The sequence below is a fragment of the Pygocentrus nattereri genome, chromosome 13, assembly GCF_015220715.1.
Source record: "Pygocentrus nattereri isolate fPygNat1 chromosome 13, fPygNat1.pri, whole genome shotgun sequence".
NCBI lineage: Eukaryota > Metazoa > Chordata > Actinopteri > Characiformes > Serrasalmidae > Pygocentrus > Pygocentrus nattereri.
In genome coordinates, this window is record NC_051223.1 from 37,486,934 (window position 1) to 37,501,269 (window position 14,336).

The 14,336-nt window shown below is 43.0% G+C and overlaps 1 protein-coding gene across 1 annotated transcript in view; it reads left to right on the forward strand.

The window, feature by feature from the left end:
• pdzd7b (PDZ domain containing 7b) overlaps window positions 1-13,958 on the forward strand; it is a 31,549-nt gene extending 17,591 nt beyond the window's left edge. Inside the window, exons 9-15 of the mRNA XM_037543896.1 lie at window positions 2,768-2,880; window positions 3,012-3,103; window positions 3,235-3,326; window positions 6,927-6,998; window positions 9,464-10,078; window positions 12,138-12,238; window positions 13,444-13,958. Of these exons, the coding sequence (XP_037399793.1) occupies window positions 2,768-2,880; window positions 3,012-3,103; window positions 3,235-3,326; window positions 6,927-6,998; window positions 9,464-10,078; window positions 12,138-12,238; window positions 13,444-13,599 (1,241 nt within the window). The 3' untranslated portion in view covers window positions 13,600-13,958. The remainder of the gene's footprint in view (window positions 1-2,767; window positions 2,881-3,011; window positions 3,104-3,234; window positions 3,327-6,926; window positions 6,999-9,463; window positions 10,079-12,137; window positions 12,239-13,443) is intronic.
• The last annotated feature ends 378 nt before the right edge of the window (window positions 13,959-14,336 follow it).

Sequence of the window (14,336 nt, forward strand, 5' to 3'; positions counted from 1 at the left end):
TGCAGCCTGTCTTCTGGATCATCTCAGGCATAATGATCTTTTTGAGAAGTTCCAATCAGGTTTCCGCTCTGCCCACAGCACTGAAACTGCCCTGATCAGAGTTACAAATGACCTATTAATGGCAGCAGATACTGGCTCCCCTTCACTTCTTGTCCTCCTGGATCTGTCTGCAGCATTTGACACTGTTGATCATGGCATACTTCTGAACAGGCTCTGTTACATCATTGGCATCAAAGACACTGCATTGGACTGGTTTAAATCTTATCTAATGGACAGAACAGAATTTGTTGAGCTTGGGAAAGCCAGATCTCAGACTCACTCAGTGACCTGTGGAGTTCCTCAGGGATCGGTCCTTGGCCCTATCCTTTTTATTCTGTATTTATTGCCACTGGGCAATGTTATCAGACGCTATGGAATTTCTTTTCATTGCTATGCTGATGACCTACAACTTTACCTGAAAGTTGGCTCTTCACCATCATTACTGTCATCAACTTCTCAGTCAGCAACCCCTCTCACTCAACTTCATGACTGCTTGGAGGAAATAAAAGTGTGGTTGGCTCATAATTTTCTTCAGCTGAACAGTGCAAAAACTGAGGTAATTATGGTTGGAACCCAACAACAGATCCGGCTATCCCATGTTTCCAGAATTACACTCTTTGGACAAGACATTTCCTTATCCTCTACAGTCAACAACCTGGGTGTTAAACTGGATTCACAACTCACTTTTGATAGTCATATTAAACATATTTGTAAGACTGCCTACCACCATCTCAGAAATATTGCCAAGTTGCGTCCTATCCTCAGTCTGTCTGATGCTGAAAGACTGGTGCAAGCTTTTGTGTCCTCAAGACTGGACTACTGTAATGCTCTTCTCTTGGGGCTCCCTAGTAAGAGTATTCAGAGATTACAGTATGTTCAAAACAGTGCAGCCAGGGTCCTGATGAAGGTACGCAAAAATGAGCACATTACACCTGTTCTTCAGTCTCTTCACTGGCTCCCTGTGACTAAGAGGATTGAATACAAGGTTCTCCTCCTTACACACAAATGTGTTCATGGCCAGGCTCCCTCTTACTTAAAAGAACTGTTAGTACCACAGACATGTCTACGAGCCCTTCGCTCTGTGCATCTCCAACCTTCTTCTTCCAACCAGAACAAAACTTTGTACCATGGGTGACCGTGCCTTTTGTTCTGCAGCTCCACGCCTTTGGAATGCCCTGCCTGACCATCTGAGGAAGCCTCAGACAACTGATTCTTTTAAAAAGGGACTAAAGACATATCTTTTTAGGAGGACATATGGACAATAAAGTATTATATTTTATTATTATTATTATTATTATTATTATTATTTTTGTTTTTTTTTTATTGTTATTATCTTTTATGTTTTACACTGTACGCACTTTGGGATTTACTATAAATGAAAAGTGCGTTATAAATCCAATGTATTATTATTATTATTATTATTACATGTCTCCCAATCCAAAGACATGCAGGCTGTCCAGTTGGACATGCTAAATTGCCCTTGGTGTGAGTGTACATGTCTGGGATGGGCCCCAGCCATGGATAGGGCTGCCCTGTGCTCTCTGCCCATTAGTGTGTGTGTTCAATAGTGTGCATGATTGTGGGTGGGTTAAATGTGGAGGTCTAATTCTATCCATCCATCGTTTTCTAAGCCGCTTCTCTCTCAGGGTCGCGCTGGAGCCTATCCCATCAGGGGGAAGGCAGGGTACACCCTGGAACGGTCACCAGTCCATCGCAGGGTAGACAGACAGACACAGACAGTCACTCACGCCCAGGGGCAATGTAGCATGTCCATTTGGCCTGACTGCATGTCTTTGGACTGTGGGAGGAAACCAGAGAACCCAGAGGAAACCCACGCAGTCAACATGCAAACTCCACACAAAGAGGACACCAGTCAATCGAACCCAAGCCCTCCTCGCTATGAGGCGACAGCGCTACCCACCATGCCACCGTGCCACCCAGGTCGGATTCCTCTGTGTGCAAACACAGTCGGCTAATGGTTCTGAACTGTATTCTGTTCTATTGTTGGAAGTTCTGTACACTTTGTTTTGGTGAAACCAGGAATACAGCAGTATATTCACTCCCGCTTGAGTCAGAGCAGTTTGGCTGGTCTCCAAAACTCCACAAGCACATCCTATTTTTTGTAAGTGTTTCTGGCTTTAATAGGTTTTATGCCCTCTCACTAGGCATGCAGTGGAGGAGACTCTAAGAAACTACAAGAAAGAAATTACAGTGCTCTTGTTTTACCATTTAGGCTTTTCAACTGTTTTCTTGACCTGCTGGGAAGCACGTAGGTCAGGTCCTCGTCTTCCCTGTGCTTGTCTTTGACCACATTGTTAGAAATTAGGCAGGCAGAGTCAGGAGAGTGGGGTTTATTTACACATACAGAGTACGGGTGCAGTGTGGCCCATCAACATTCATGTGCGTGCAGAGAAAAACACACAGCCACAGCTTGGTCATCAGTGTGTCAGCAGTCCAGTCCAGTTACCAGTCTAAAGAATACATGCTCTAGCATGGTTAAGTAGAGATGCTGGGGGTCGGGGGGAAAAAGCAAAGAGAGAGGGGAAGTAGGTGACAATCAAAAGTTTGGGGAAGAAGGCGAAGGGGGTCAGGGGAGACCCCAAGGGGAACAATACATAGAAAACCCCAAAAGCCACACAACTGTAAGACAATACAGCTGACACAACAAAATGACTACATAGGTTAGAGCATAGAAGAAAGCGTAAAGACCTATATTTTCTCTCACCAGGGACTAAGAATCATGGATTGTCAGACCTGGACTTGCTTACTCAGGTAGAGGAGATGGCCACTAAACTGCTGGAAGAGGAGGATGCGGCTGTGGTCATGGAGATTTGTAGGCGGGTAATGGAAACCGTGTAATATAGTGTTGCTGCCTTAACAGCTGACTAACAGAACCACCCAATTAGTCTATATCCTTACATATTCATTACGGTATATGTTGTAAAAAAAAAAGATTCTGCTGTGTTTTGCAGTACTCAAGAGAGCAGGAGCTAAAGGCTCTAGTGCTCCCCCTGCTGGCCATCCTGGACAGGCCAGAGAAGCTCCTGCTTTTGAGGGAGATCAGGTGGGAAAAACTGGAGAGGACACAGATTTGAATTGAATGAATAAGGTTCCCTTTAAATCCACTTCTGCCCCTATTCTGGGACCGGAATAGCTGAGCTGGGCTTGACTTTTCCTCTTTTTTGTCTTTTTCAGAATGCTCGTCATTAAGGATGACCTCCAACAGTTTAACAGTATGGTGGCTCCCTTTGAAGAAGAGGCCTATGACGTGCTGAAAAGACGTTCTCGTAAGTTCAACATGCAGGAAATAATCGGAAAGCATTTCATTCTAATTTAAACCGTTATCCTCTCACTGCAAATGCAGTCGCTCAGCCCAGGCATGTTTGGTGTCTGAAAAGAACAGTAAACATGTTTTACACTTACCAGAGGTAAAGTCCATCAGCCACGACATGTTTGGTGTCCGGATTTTGCTTCTTCAGTTTAGCACTGAAGCTGCAAGGCTTCATTGCTAATAAACCATAGACGTCAATAGTCACCCAGATAAAATGATTAAAATACATTCCCAAAACTTCAAACTCAAACCGCATCCAGTTGAAGGCGTGTAGACTTGATGTCAAGTTCAAGAGGCTTTGTTGTCATTTCAGCTACATACAAGTACACAGTGAAGAAAAAAACATTCGTCCAGGACCGACACAGGAACACAAGCACGAAACAGTACAATAGACACAATGCAGACAATACAGTGCAATAAAGATGAAAAACATACAATAAATACAAAAAGAAAACAGGCAGTACCGATACTGAGAGTATGTGGAGCTGTGCAAAGGAGGATGTGGCATACTGAATCACGTTAGCACGGTGGCGTGGTGGGTAGCGCTGTCCCCTCACAGCAAGTAGGGCCTGGGTTTCATTCTCTGTCTGGGTGACCAGGGTCCTCTCTGTGTGGAGATTGCATGTTCTCCCCCTGTCTGTGTGGCTTTCCTCAGGGTACTCTGGTTTTCCAGCGACAGTGTAGTCAGGACAATTGGACATGCTAAATTGCTCCTGGGTGTTGAGAGCGTGTTTGAATCTGTCTGTCTGTCTGCCCTGCGATGAACTGGCGACCTGGTCCAGGGTGTATCCTGCCTATCCACCCTATGACCGTTGGGATAGGCTCCAGCACCCCCTGCGGACCAGAAGGAGAAGTGGCTTAGAAGGTGTGTGCGTCATAATTTGAAAATGCCTATTGTCTTTTACATTGTGTGTAAATTTCATGATGAGAGGGCCAATAGAAATTACCCTAAAGTTTTTTCCCTCTCCTGTAAAGTTACCATTTTGGAGATACGAGGTTTTGTTCCGACAACAGTGATATATGAGCATAGCAGTCACAGGGAAACCAGAACAGCAGCAATGAAAAACAGTATCTGGTTGATACAATATTGTAGTAGCTGACTGGGGAAGTCGTGGGCTGGAGCATAGGGAGCCAGCCTGACTGGAAGGTCGCTGGATTGATCCCCAGGACATGACTGAAGTGCCCTTGGGCAAGACACCTAACCCCCAACTGCTGCCTGGGTGCTGCGGATAGGGCTGCCCACTGCTCTGGGCATGTGTCCTCACTAACCCCTAGTGTGTGTCTTCATTGGTGTGTATGTGGGTGTTTTACTGCACGGGTGGGTTAGATTGCGGAGGGGAGGGTCACTTAATATTGTTGTTGTCAGTGCGGTTTAGAAAACTTTGTTTCATGTGTCCTAAATTCAGCAGACGCTGTTTTAGACTGCAGGTGTCGTGTTCTCCCTTTCACATGCACACACATCATGCAGGTATATGGACACTATCAGAATCACAATCAGAACCAGAATCCTTTATTGATCCCAGAGGGAAACTGCAGTTGTTACAGTTGCAGCTGTTTATGTAAAATAGTAAACACTTTAATAATTTAAAACAAAGATAAAGAGAAATTTGCAATATGTAGATGAGAATTAAGCTCTTATGAATACAGTAACTGTGACTGTGACTATGATAATGAATATGAAACATCTAGTATAAGACAGTTCAAATTATTGTACCTCTGAGTTTTTGCGCACAATTATTATTATTATTATTATTACACATATGAACAGCACAGGTAGGTATTGAGTTTTGCACAGATGAGCCACACTTTGTGAATCACACACTGAGGGAGGGGTTATAGAGTTTTTTGGCCACAGGTAAGAAGGAGCATGTTCACGATTTCTTGTTGTCTTAACCCCCGTGTGTGTGTGTGTGTGTGTGTGTGTGTGTGTGTGTGTGTGTGTGTGTGTGTGTTCTTCTACTGCTATACTTGTGAGGACCCCATGTCCTCACTATGATAGGACTATATGAATGTTTTGCTCAAGTGAGGACATTTTGCAGGTCCTCACTTGAGCTTGTGTTGTTTTCACTACAATTACTACTTTTATTTTATTTGAAAACGAAAAGAGCAGAAACATTGTCTTTTGGATACTGAGTTTAGGTTAGATTTAGGGGCAGTCGTGGGCTGGAGGTTAGGGAATCAGCCTCGTGACCGGAAGGTTGCTGGTTCGATCCCCAGAGCTGACAGCACATGACTGAGGTGTCCTTGAGCAAGACACCTAACCCCCAACTGCTCCCCGGTGCTGCGGATAGGGCTGCCCACCGCTCCGGGCAAGTGTGCTCACTGTCCCGTACTGTGTGTGTGCTCACTAGAGTGTATGTGGTGTTGCACTTCACGGCCGAGTTAAATGCAGAGGTGAAATTTCCCCGTTTGTGGGACTAATAAGGGCCTCTAGTATTATTTAGCTACAGTAACACACAAATCAATAGAAACCTATGGATGTCCTCATGTGTACAGCAAGACACCAGACCACTGAGCAACAAACACACCAACACCACACGAGGGTTGAGTGGTTGACCGCAGCATTTAGTTACTCAGTGAAGTTTAGTTTATTTTTATAGCTCACAGTAAGTCATTCTGTGTCCTAACCCACATCAATAAGTCTGTCAAAGAGCTGGATGTGATTTAAAGAACAGATTTGGGTGACTATTGGCTTCTAGTGCAAGCGGTTGGCCTTGTTGATCCAGTGCTAACCTAAAGAAGCAGAAACTGAATACTGTGTCCTGGGTGATTACCTACATATGAAGTAAGTGTGAAATTGTGTAAATTAGATTTTTCAAACCATTCCTTTAAAGGGGAACTCCACCCTATTTTTTAAATTCTAAGCACAATTCGGTCGACCAAGTGTTTCAGCGTGGTCTTGTGTGAAATGCTGTGTTCGAGAGAAACTTGCAGAGTCACGTTTGTTCAGTGGTGGTAAGAGCAAGACATTTGTAGAGTTTAGTACTGTGAAAAATGACATCTTTTGCATGAAATGTTTATAAATACACTGCCTGATGATTGAGACATTGTTTTATGAAGGTTTTAAAAGGTTTGGCCTAAATTTTTTCAGTCCATTTGTGGTGGAGTGGTACATGCAGGGCGTTGCAAGGAAAACTAGTCCTCAAAGACTAATTTCATGATCCACAACATTATGCTGGCAAGTCTATGATGAGGTGGGCTCTTAATTTAAAGGAGGTGTCAACAAAATATCTAACGTCTAACTATGGTTTTACTGTATTTGGTCTGTGATCATTTTTCAGAATTACCACTATTTTGCCTCAACATTGCATATAAAAACTCGTAAGACATGCAGGTTCATTGGTGGTTTTGGATAGCAAATAAAATGGCTGTATTTTTGTGACCCCTGGTTCCTTTCACCACCACTGTAATCAATCTGGGTTAGTGAAACCTCCACACTAAACCATTTCACACCAAACCACTCTTTGTTTACATCTCAGCAACTGAACTAGGTAGAAACTTGGATTGGTGGAATTCCCTTTTAATGTGGAGCTCTCTTACATTCTCTCTGTTGTAGGAAGGTCTTCCCCTCTTCGTTCCCCAAAGGCTGGCCACACCCCCAAACGGCACCTTATTACACCTGTACCTGGTGAGGCAACGTCCAAATCAACGTTTCTCAACCCTGGTCCTCGAGGTCCTCTGCCCTGCGTTGTTTAGTGTTTTTTAGTGATCCAACTAATCAGCTTGTTAACAGATCAATATTGAGTTAAGGATTAAGAGACCCTTATTAGTCCCACACCGGGGAAAATTCACCTCCGCATCTACCCATCCATGAAGTTAAACACCACATACACACTAGTGAGCACACACACACTAGGGGGCAGTGAGCACACTTGCCCCTGCAGCACACGGAGGAGTTGAGGGTTAGGCGTCTTGCTCAAGGACACCTCAGTCACATACTGTCAGCTCTGGGGATCAAACCGGCGACCTCAGGGCCGGTTCCCTAACCTCCAGCCCATGACTGCCCCTGGAAAAAAGCAGGAGAGGCTGTACAGTGTGCAGGGCAGAGGGCCTCCAGGACCAGGGCTGAGAAACGCTGGTCTAAATAACATCACGCATGGTTTAGGATTGAGGTTATGGCTAGGATTAAGGTCTAAGTGATGGTTCAGGCATAAGCCAAATGTACAGTTGTCCTCTCTGCCCAAATGAAGTCACTCAGTCAAGACAGGTTGAAGTTAGCTTGTTTCTATTTAACACTGAAGCTACAAGACTATGTTTGTTGATTGATATGGTTCCAGTTTAGTTCCATTAATATACTTGGCTTTCTATATTTAACCCATTTATTCCCAAAGAAAAGTTTTAAAAAAGATCTGTAATATTAATCAATGTTCGGATTTTGGAAAGCAAGTGAAAAAGAACGCAAAAATACCTGTGGACAATAATTTCTCTCAGTATCTCACATACACTCACCGGCCACTTTATTAGGTGCTAGTAAAAGGTTGGACCCCTTTTGCCTTCAGAACTGCCTTAATTCTTCATGTCAGACTTTCAACAAGGTGTTGGAAATGTTCCTCAGAGATGTTGGTTGGTTATTTGAGTTCCTGTTGCCTTTCTATCATCTGGAACCAGCCTGCCCATTCTCCTCTGACCTCTCACATCAACAAGGCATTTTCATCCACACAACTGACCGCTCACTGGATATTTCCTCTTTTTCGGACCGTTCTCTGTAAACCCTAGAGATGGTTGTGCGTGAAAATCCCAGCAGATCAGCCGTTTCTGAAATACTCAGACCAGCCCGTCTGGCACCAACAACCACGCCACGTTCAAAGCCCCTTAAATCCCCTTTCTTCCCCGTTCTGATGCTCGGTCTGCACTTCAGCAAGTTGTCTTGACCACCTCTACATGCCTGAATGCACTGAGTTGCAGCCGTGTGATTGGCTGATTAGCTGTTTGTGTTAACAAGCAATTGAACCTAATTACCTAATAAAGTGGCCGGTGAGTGTATATTTATAATTAACCAATTCGTTACTGTAATTTCACAACTTATGAGTGTTTTTAAATCAAACTCCTCAGTAGTTTTCATGTGTGAGCTATTTTTGTGTTGTACCTTCTTAATCTTTGCTGTTATTTATGTATTTCTTTAAATGGGTCATTCTCCACTTGGATGGGAAACCATGCCAGAATGTTTGCAGGGCTTAAAAAGATGCTTAGAATATTAGACACAGCTCCAAAAGTCGGTATATACATTTACACAGCTGACCGAAGATTAAATTTCCCTTATGATTTCACTGATTTTTCTTTTTTTTAATTATCTTTAATAGTCGCTCTGCATCTATAAAACAGCTCGTCATTTGAAAAACCATTTTTAATATGAAACAGTATTTTTAAGAGGTTTAACTGAGGAATTTGCAGATCCATGTTTACTTTTATATCATTAATGTTATACTACATTTAAAAATAGGGATTTTATTCAAGAAATTCATTTGTCACAGAGACTTTGATCACCGGTGTTATCAGGACTCTTATTTTATATTCTAACACAGTATTTTCAGCTCTATTAAACTGCTTCTGAGGGTCGAGGCTCATCAGAGCCTCTATTTCACTATATTTAATTAATTTATTAATACTTTTGTTCATCAGACAGCTCAGAACTTCTATGCGTCATCTGTGTTGTGTGCTTTAATGGCTGGCTAATTAAAATGTTGTCATAATAATGCCAAAATATCATTTTAATACTGATTTTAAACAGTTGCACAAGCTCACCTGGCGCCAACGAGTCGGCCGATTTACACAACCCTCAGTTTTAACCAGAATGTCACTGGAGTCGCCGTCGCTGGTGTTACACCAAACTCCTACAACACCGGTGACTAAATTATGTTTGAAATTACGCTCTCGTTTTAGCATATATGATAAACTCACTTGTGTTGCCAGCTATTTAGACATTAATGTCTGTGTGTTGTTCTTTTCAGAGGACAGTAAATCTGCACTGCTATACAAGCTGCACACTGACCACTTTGTTATATCAGAGTTTCATTTCTATAGCGTCGTGAAAAGATATAATAAAATATTTGCATTAATGTGAGTGGTGCGCTCATTTTTGTGAGATACTTTCAGACCAGCAAGGTGGCTTTGAGCTTCAGGATGCTGAGGATCTGGACCGACAGAACCGGCTGCTGGAGGAATTGAAGCATCTTCACGTGACTCAGCAACAGGGCGAGATGTCAGAGGCCTCCAGATCTTTCTCCCCTCTGCTGGACATCCCTGTTGACAGCTATTCTCACTCAGATTCCCTCAAACCGTCGAGAAAGTCTCCCATGCTCCCCAACTGGCTGCTGACCAAGAACACGTCTCCTGCCACAGACAACGGCATGGTCATCTCAGATGAAGATCAGTCTCATTTGGAAAATTCCGGCACAAAAAAGTGGAGGTTCCCCTTTAGAAATGGACATTCAGAGAATAAAGCTAACAGGCCAGAAAATGAGGAACAGGATGTTTTTTTCACTGTAGTGGACACTACTCGCCCCAAGAGGCCGCTGTTGTCCCAGGTCTTTGGTCCACTCAAGAGATCACAGAGCTCCACAGTGCCCTCTACAGGACACAGTGGACAAAAGCAGAAGAGTAAACATGGTCTGGTGCGTTCTGGTTCTGAGGGCAGTCACCATGATGGCCATACTGACCAGGACTATGAACTCAAAACTGTCAGCATCAGCAAGACCAAGCAGTCACTTGGTGAGCATCACCATCTTCTTAACTTTATAATTATTTATATCTTCAACAAAGAGCTTCACCAAACCCTCCAAAGCATGTATTACTTTTAGTGCTAAAACATTTTTCTCTGTTCCGCTCTTCATGTTCTGTCGGCCAAAGTTAACCCCTTAACCCCTGCCCAGTTAGTGAAATGTGTCTGGACCACTGGTGGGCCACATTCTTGATTTGTTCTGGCCCACTAAATGGTTGGGTCCTCGGTCCAGATCTGCCCCACACACTGTAAAGTGGGTAAAACTAAAGGATATGGCACAAATCCAGCCCCAGTCTGGCCCAACTACGTTATTGGTCCGCAACAATCATGCCAGAATTTTCCCTTCAAATGTAGACATAAGGCAGAACGGTATGAAGCTGTCCAGGATCTGGCCTTATTCTCTCCCACATGTCTAGCACCTACCCGGTAGCCAACCAGCACTCGCATAGGAAAGGAAGAATCAGCCCAAACTTATCTATCTGGGTAATTTTTAAAAACCTACTTTTCAGTAACTCCTATGAAATTTTCCGTAACTACACTCAACAATTAAGATGCCAAAAAGGAGATCTTTGCCTATTTCCATTGCAGAACCTTTAGGTTCCCTAATATAAACCATTCAGTGGACTGTTCTTTAGAGAAATATGATGCGCAAAGTAATATAGGACCTTTACATTTTGTGAAGGTTCTAAAAACCTTTCAAAGTTTTTTTGTTTGGATGGTCCACTGTAGATGCTTTGTAAATGCTCAGTGTATCTTTAACTAACATTCAACTAAATTAAATAAAGCTTCAGGTTCAGTATGAGAGATTTTATTAAACTAAACTTAACCCTCACCTTAACCTCAAGGCAAACCTACACCTACTATTAACCCTAAGTCTAACCATAATGCTGTTGAAAAATCAACTGAATGTCACCAGAAAGTTTGTTACTGATTTAAGTATCTGTAGAGCATCTACAGAATCAGAATCAGAATCAAGCTTCACTGGCCGGGATTTGGTTTTGGTTACAGGAGCTCACAGAGCACAGAATCAGACAGACATTCACATGTAGAGAATACGATAAAATATAACAAAATAAAATAAAACCTGCGTTCCTACCATCACTCACTCACTCAGACACACACACACACACACACACACACACACACACACACACAGTCATACCTGTAAGCCTTACGGTGCAAAGTATGAGTCTGAAGTTAAAGTGCAGCAGCAGTTAAAGGGTGTATAGCGGCAGAGAAAGGGGTCAGTGAGGTGACAGTCAGACAGGTGGGGAAATGTAGCAGGTGAGTAAGATACTAGAATAAGCATTGGTTTGAGACGGCAGCTTCAGAGGATGGAGATGAGTGTGATACTGTATACCAGTATATCGCTGTTGTCAGAAGAAAACCTCGTATCTCCAGTTTCGATGTTTTTCAGTTTTTGACATAATTTAAGTAGGTGGTTTTAAGGAGATTAAGGATTTAAGGAGATGGTTGGTGTGAAAGTAGAGGAGGTAATGAATAGGGCAAGATGGAGGCAGATGATCCGCTGTGGCGACCCCTAAAGGGAGCAGCCGAAAGAAGAAGACATCATTTGAAAGTACCTGTTACTCTTTACATTGTGTGGAAGTTTCATGATGAATGGACCAAAAGAAACGGCCCAAAATGACTTGTAAAGACGTCTGGTTCCATTGACTTACATTAAAAGTAAAGTAGGTTTTTTTCCTTCTGCTGTAAAGAAACCATTTTGGAGATATGAGGTTTTCTTCCGACAACAGCGATATGTAGAAGTGCAGTTTGAAGTTTGAAGCTGGAATCTTTTGTGTAATATTTTAACTGTTGAAGAGATTGATGGCTTGTGGGAAGAAGCTCCTTTGTAGCCTGGATGTCCTGATCCTCATCTGGCTGAAACGCCGGCCTGAGGGAAGGAGCTGGAACAGGTGGTGGCCGGGGTGATAGGGAACCATCCAAATAACGTCTGACCATCGCTTGAATAAACCTTTGTGTAACTTTTTTTAGGTGTGTACAATGAAACTAATTTGTGCTGCTTTTATCTTTCAAATGATCAAGGGATCAGCATTTCTGGTGGCGTGGAGTCCAGGGTGCAGCCTATGGTCAAAATAGAGAAGATTTTTCCAGGAGGGGCTGCATCTTCTAATGACATACTGAAGGTAACATCCATCCACTACTACAAACCTCCAACTCTGGCCCTCTATCCTGGTCACACCTGACTCATGAAAAACTCCAAAGCTACTACAAAACTGTCCACTGCATGGATGAGCCTGAGCCTGTGTGTTGTGTTAGAGCTTTACTCAAGCCTGAAACATTGGTTTAAACCTGAACACCGCCCAAAGTGTGACTGGAGTGTCCCATATCATGGAAAACTGAAATTTCCTCCCCATTTTTAAATAGAAGAGTCGGAAGTAGTATGTAAACATACAAACAGTCTGTATATGGAAACCAAGGTGCAAAAAAAAGGTCACCGTTTTCCTGATGTCACATTTACATATATCCACCTATTCAGCCTACAGTTTAGCCAAGTTTAGCCCCGCCCATTCATCGCAAAATTATGAGGTGTGTTTGAGCTCAGCCTGCTTTTTGAATGAAGTGCAGTGACGTGGTGGTGGTGTGTTAGTACGTGTTGTGCTGGTGTGAGTGGATCAGACACAGCAGTGCTGCTGGAGGTTTTAAACACTGTGTCCACTCACTGTCCACTCTATTAGACACACCTACCTTGTCAGTCCACCTTGTAGATGTAAAGTCAGAGACGACAGCTCATCTGCTGCTGCACAGTTTGTGTTGGTCATCCTCTAGTCCTTCATCAGTGGACACAGGACGCTGTTGGCTGGATATTTTTGGTTGGTGGACTGTTCTCAGTCCAGCAGCGACACTGAGGTGTTTAAAAACTCCAGCAGCACTGTTGTCTGATCCACTCAGACCAGCACAACACACACTAACACACCACCACCACATCAGTGTCACTGCAGTGATGAGAATGATCCACCACCCAAATAGTACCTGCTCTGTGAGGGTCCATGGGGGTCCTGACCACTGAAGAACAGGGTAACAGAGTATCAGAGAAACAGATGGACTACAGTCTGTAACTGTAGAACTACAGAGTCCAGCTATACAGTAAGTGGAGCTGAGAAAACGGACAGTGAGTGTAGAAACAAGGAGGTGGTCATGATGTTACGCCTGATCGATGTTTGATGGTATTGACTTTTATCAATGCCAACCAGCACCACTGTCGAGTCAAACAGTTTAGAAATGTTTACTGAGTTACACACGCTAGACCTCTTGTCTGATTGCAGGCTGCCACTCTTCTGTCTAGTCATTTCCTTTTTCTCATCTCATCTCATCTCATCTCATCTCTCAGGGTGGGTTTGAGCTGGTATCAGTAGATGGAGTTTCCCTGCAAGGCATCACTCATCAAGACGCTGTGGAGATCATCCGCCAAGCTTTCAGCAACAAACTAGTGGACCCCATGGAGCTGGTGGTGAAGGTCCCAAGCACTCCTGAGTCGACTGAGTGATGGACAACAGTACGCCTTAAACCAGAACACTGAGAGAACAAAGACCCAAGGGAGGGGGTCAGCAGAGTCCTCCTCCGTTCAGACTTTGTTGAAGGCATTGAAATGTTTTAGTGATTGTGGACACAAACATCCTTTCGGTGCACTGCCACTGCTATCATGAGCAAAATATGAACGTATGAGTCAAAAGACATAGAAGGCTTTCAAAATAATATTTAAAAAATTGCCTTAAAACTTTAAATATTATGCACATGTTTGTATCTCAACAATCTGTGACATGTGTTGATATTTGTTTGACACCTTTTAAAATGGTACAGATTGAGGGGAGACTCCGTTTTATTACCTGGACAATTTTAGGTGATGCAACCACATATTTAATAAAAAAATCTAAAAATATATCCAAGTTATTTACCAGTACTAAATACATATGTACTATAAATACTATATACTTGTATTTGTACTTGGACACCTTTGGTTTCAAACAAGGGTAAGCGAGCCTTTCTTACCAATTTATAGAGACACAGAAAGTAAAATAAAAGGAAATAATATAGACGCATGCTAAAAAACCTGGATTTGCTTATTTGAAGCATGTTTCAGATGTATGGGGGATGACCATGGAAGTAACCATGTGCACAAATACATCTTGAGGCTGGTACGTGGATGAGATTTGGATCTGTTTCTGAGATGGGATTTGGGTCTGGTACTGAGATTGGAATTGGAGGTGTGAAATCCAGGTTCAG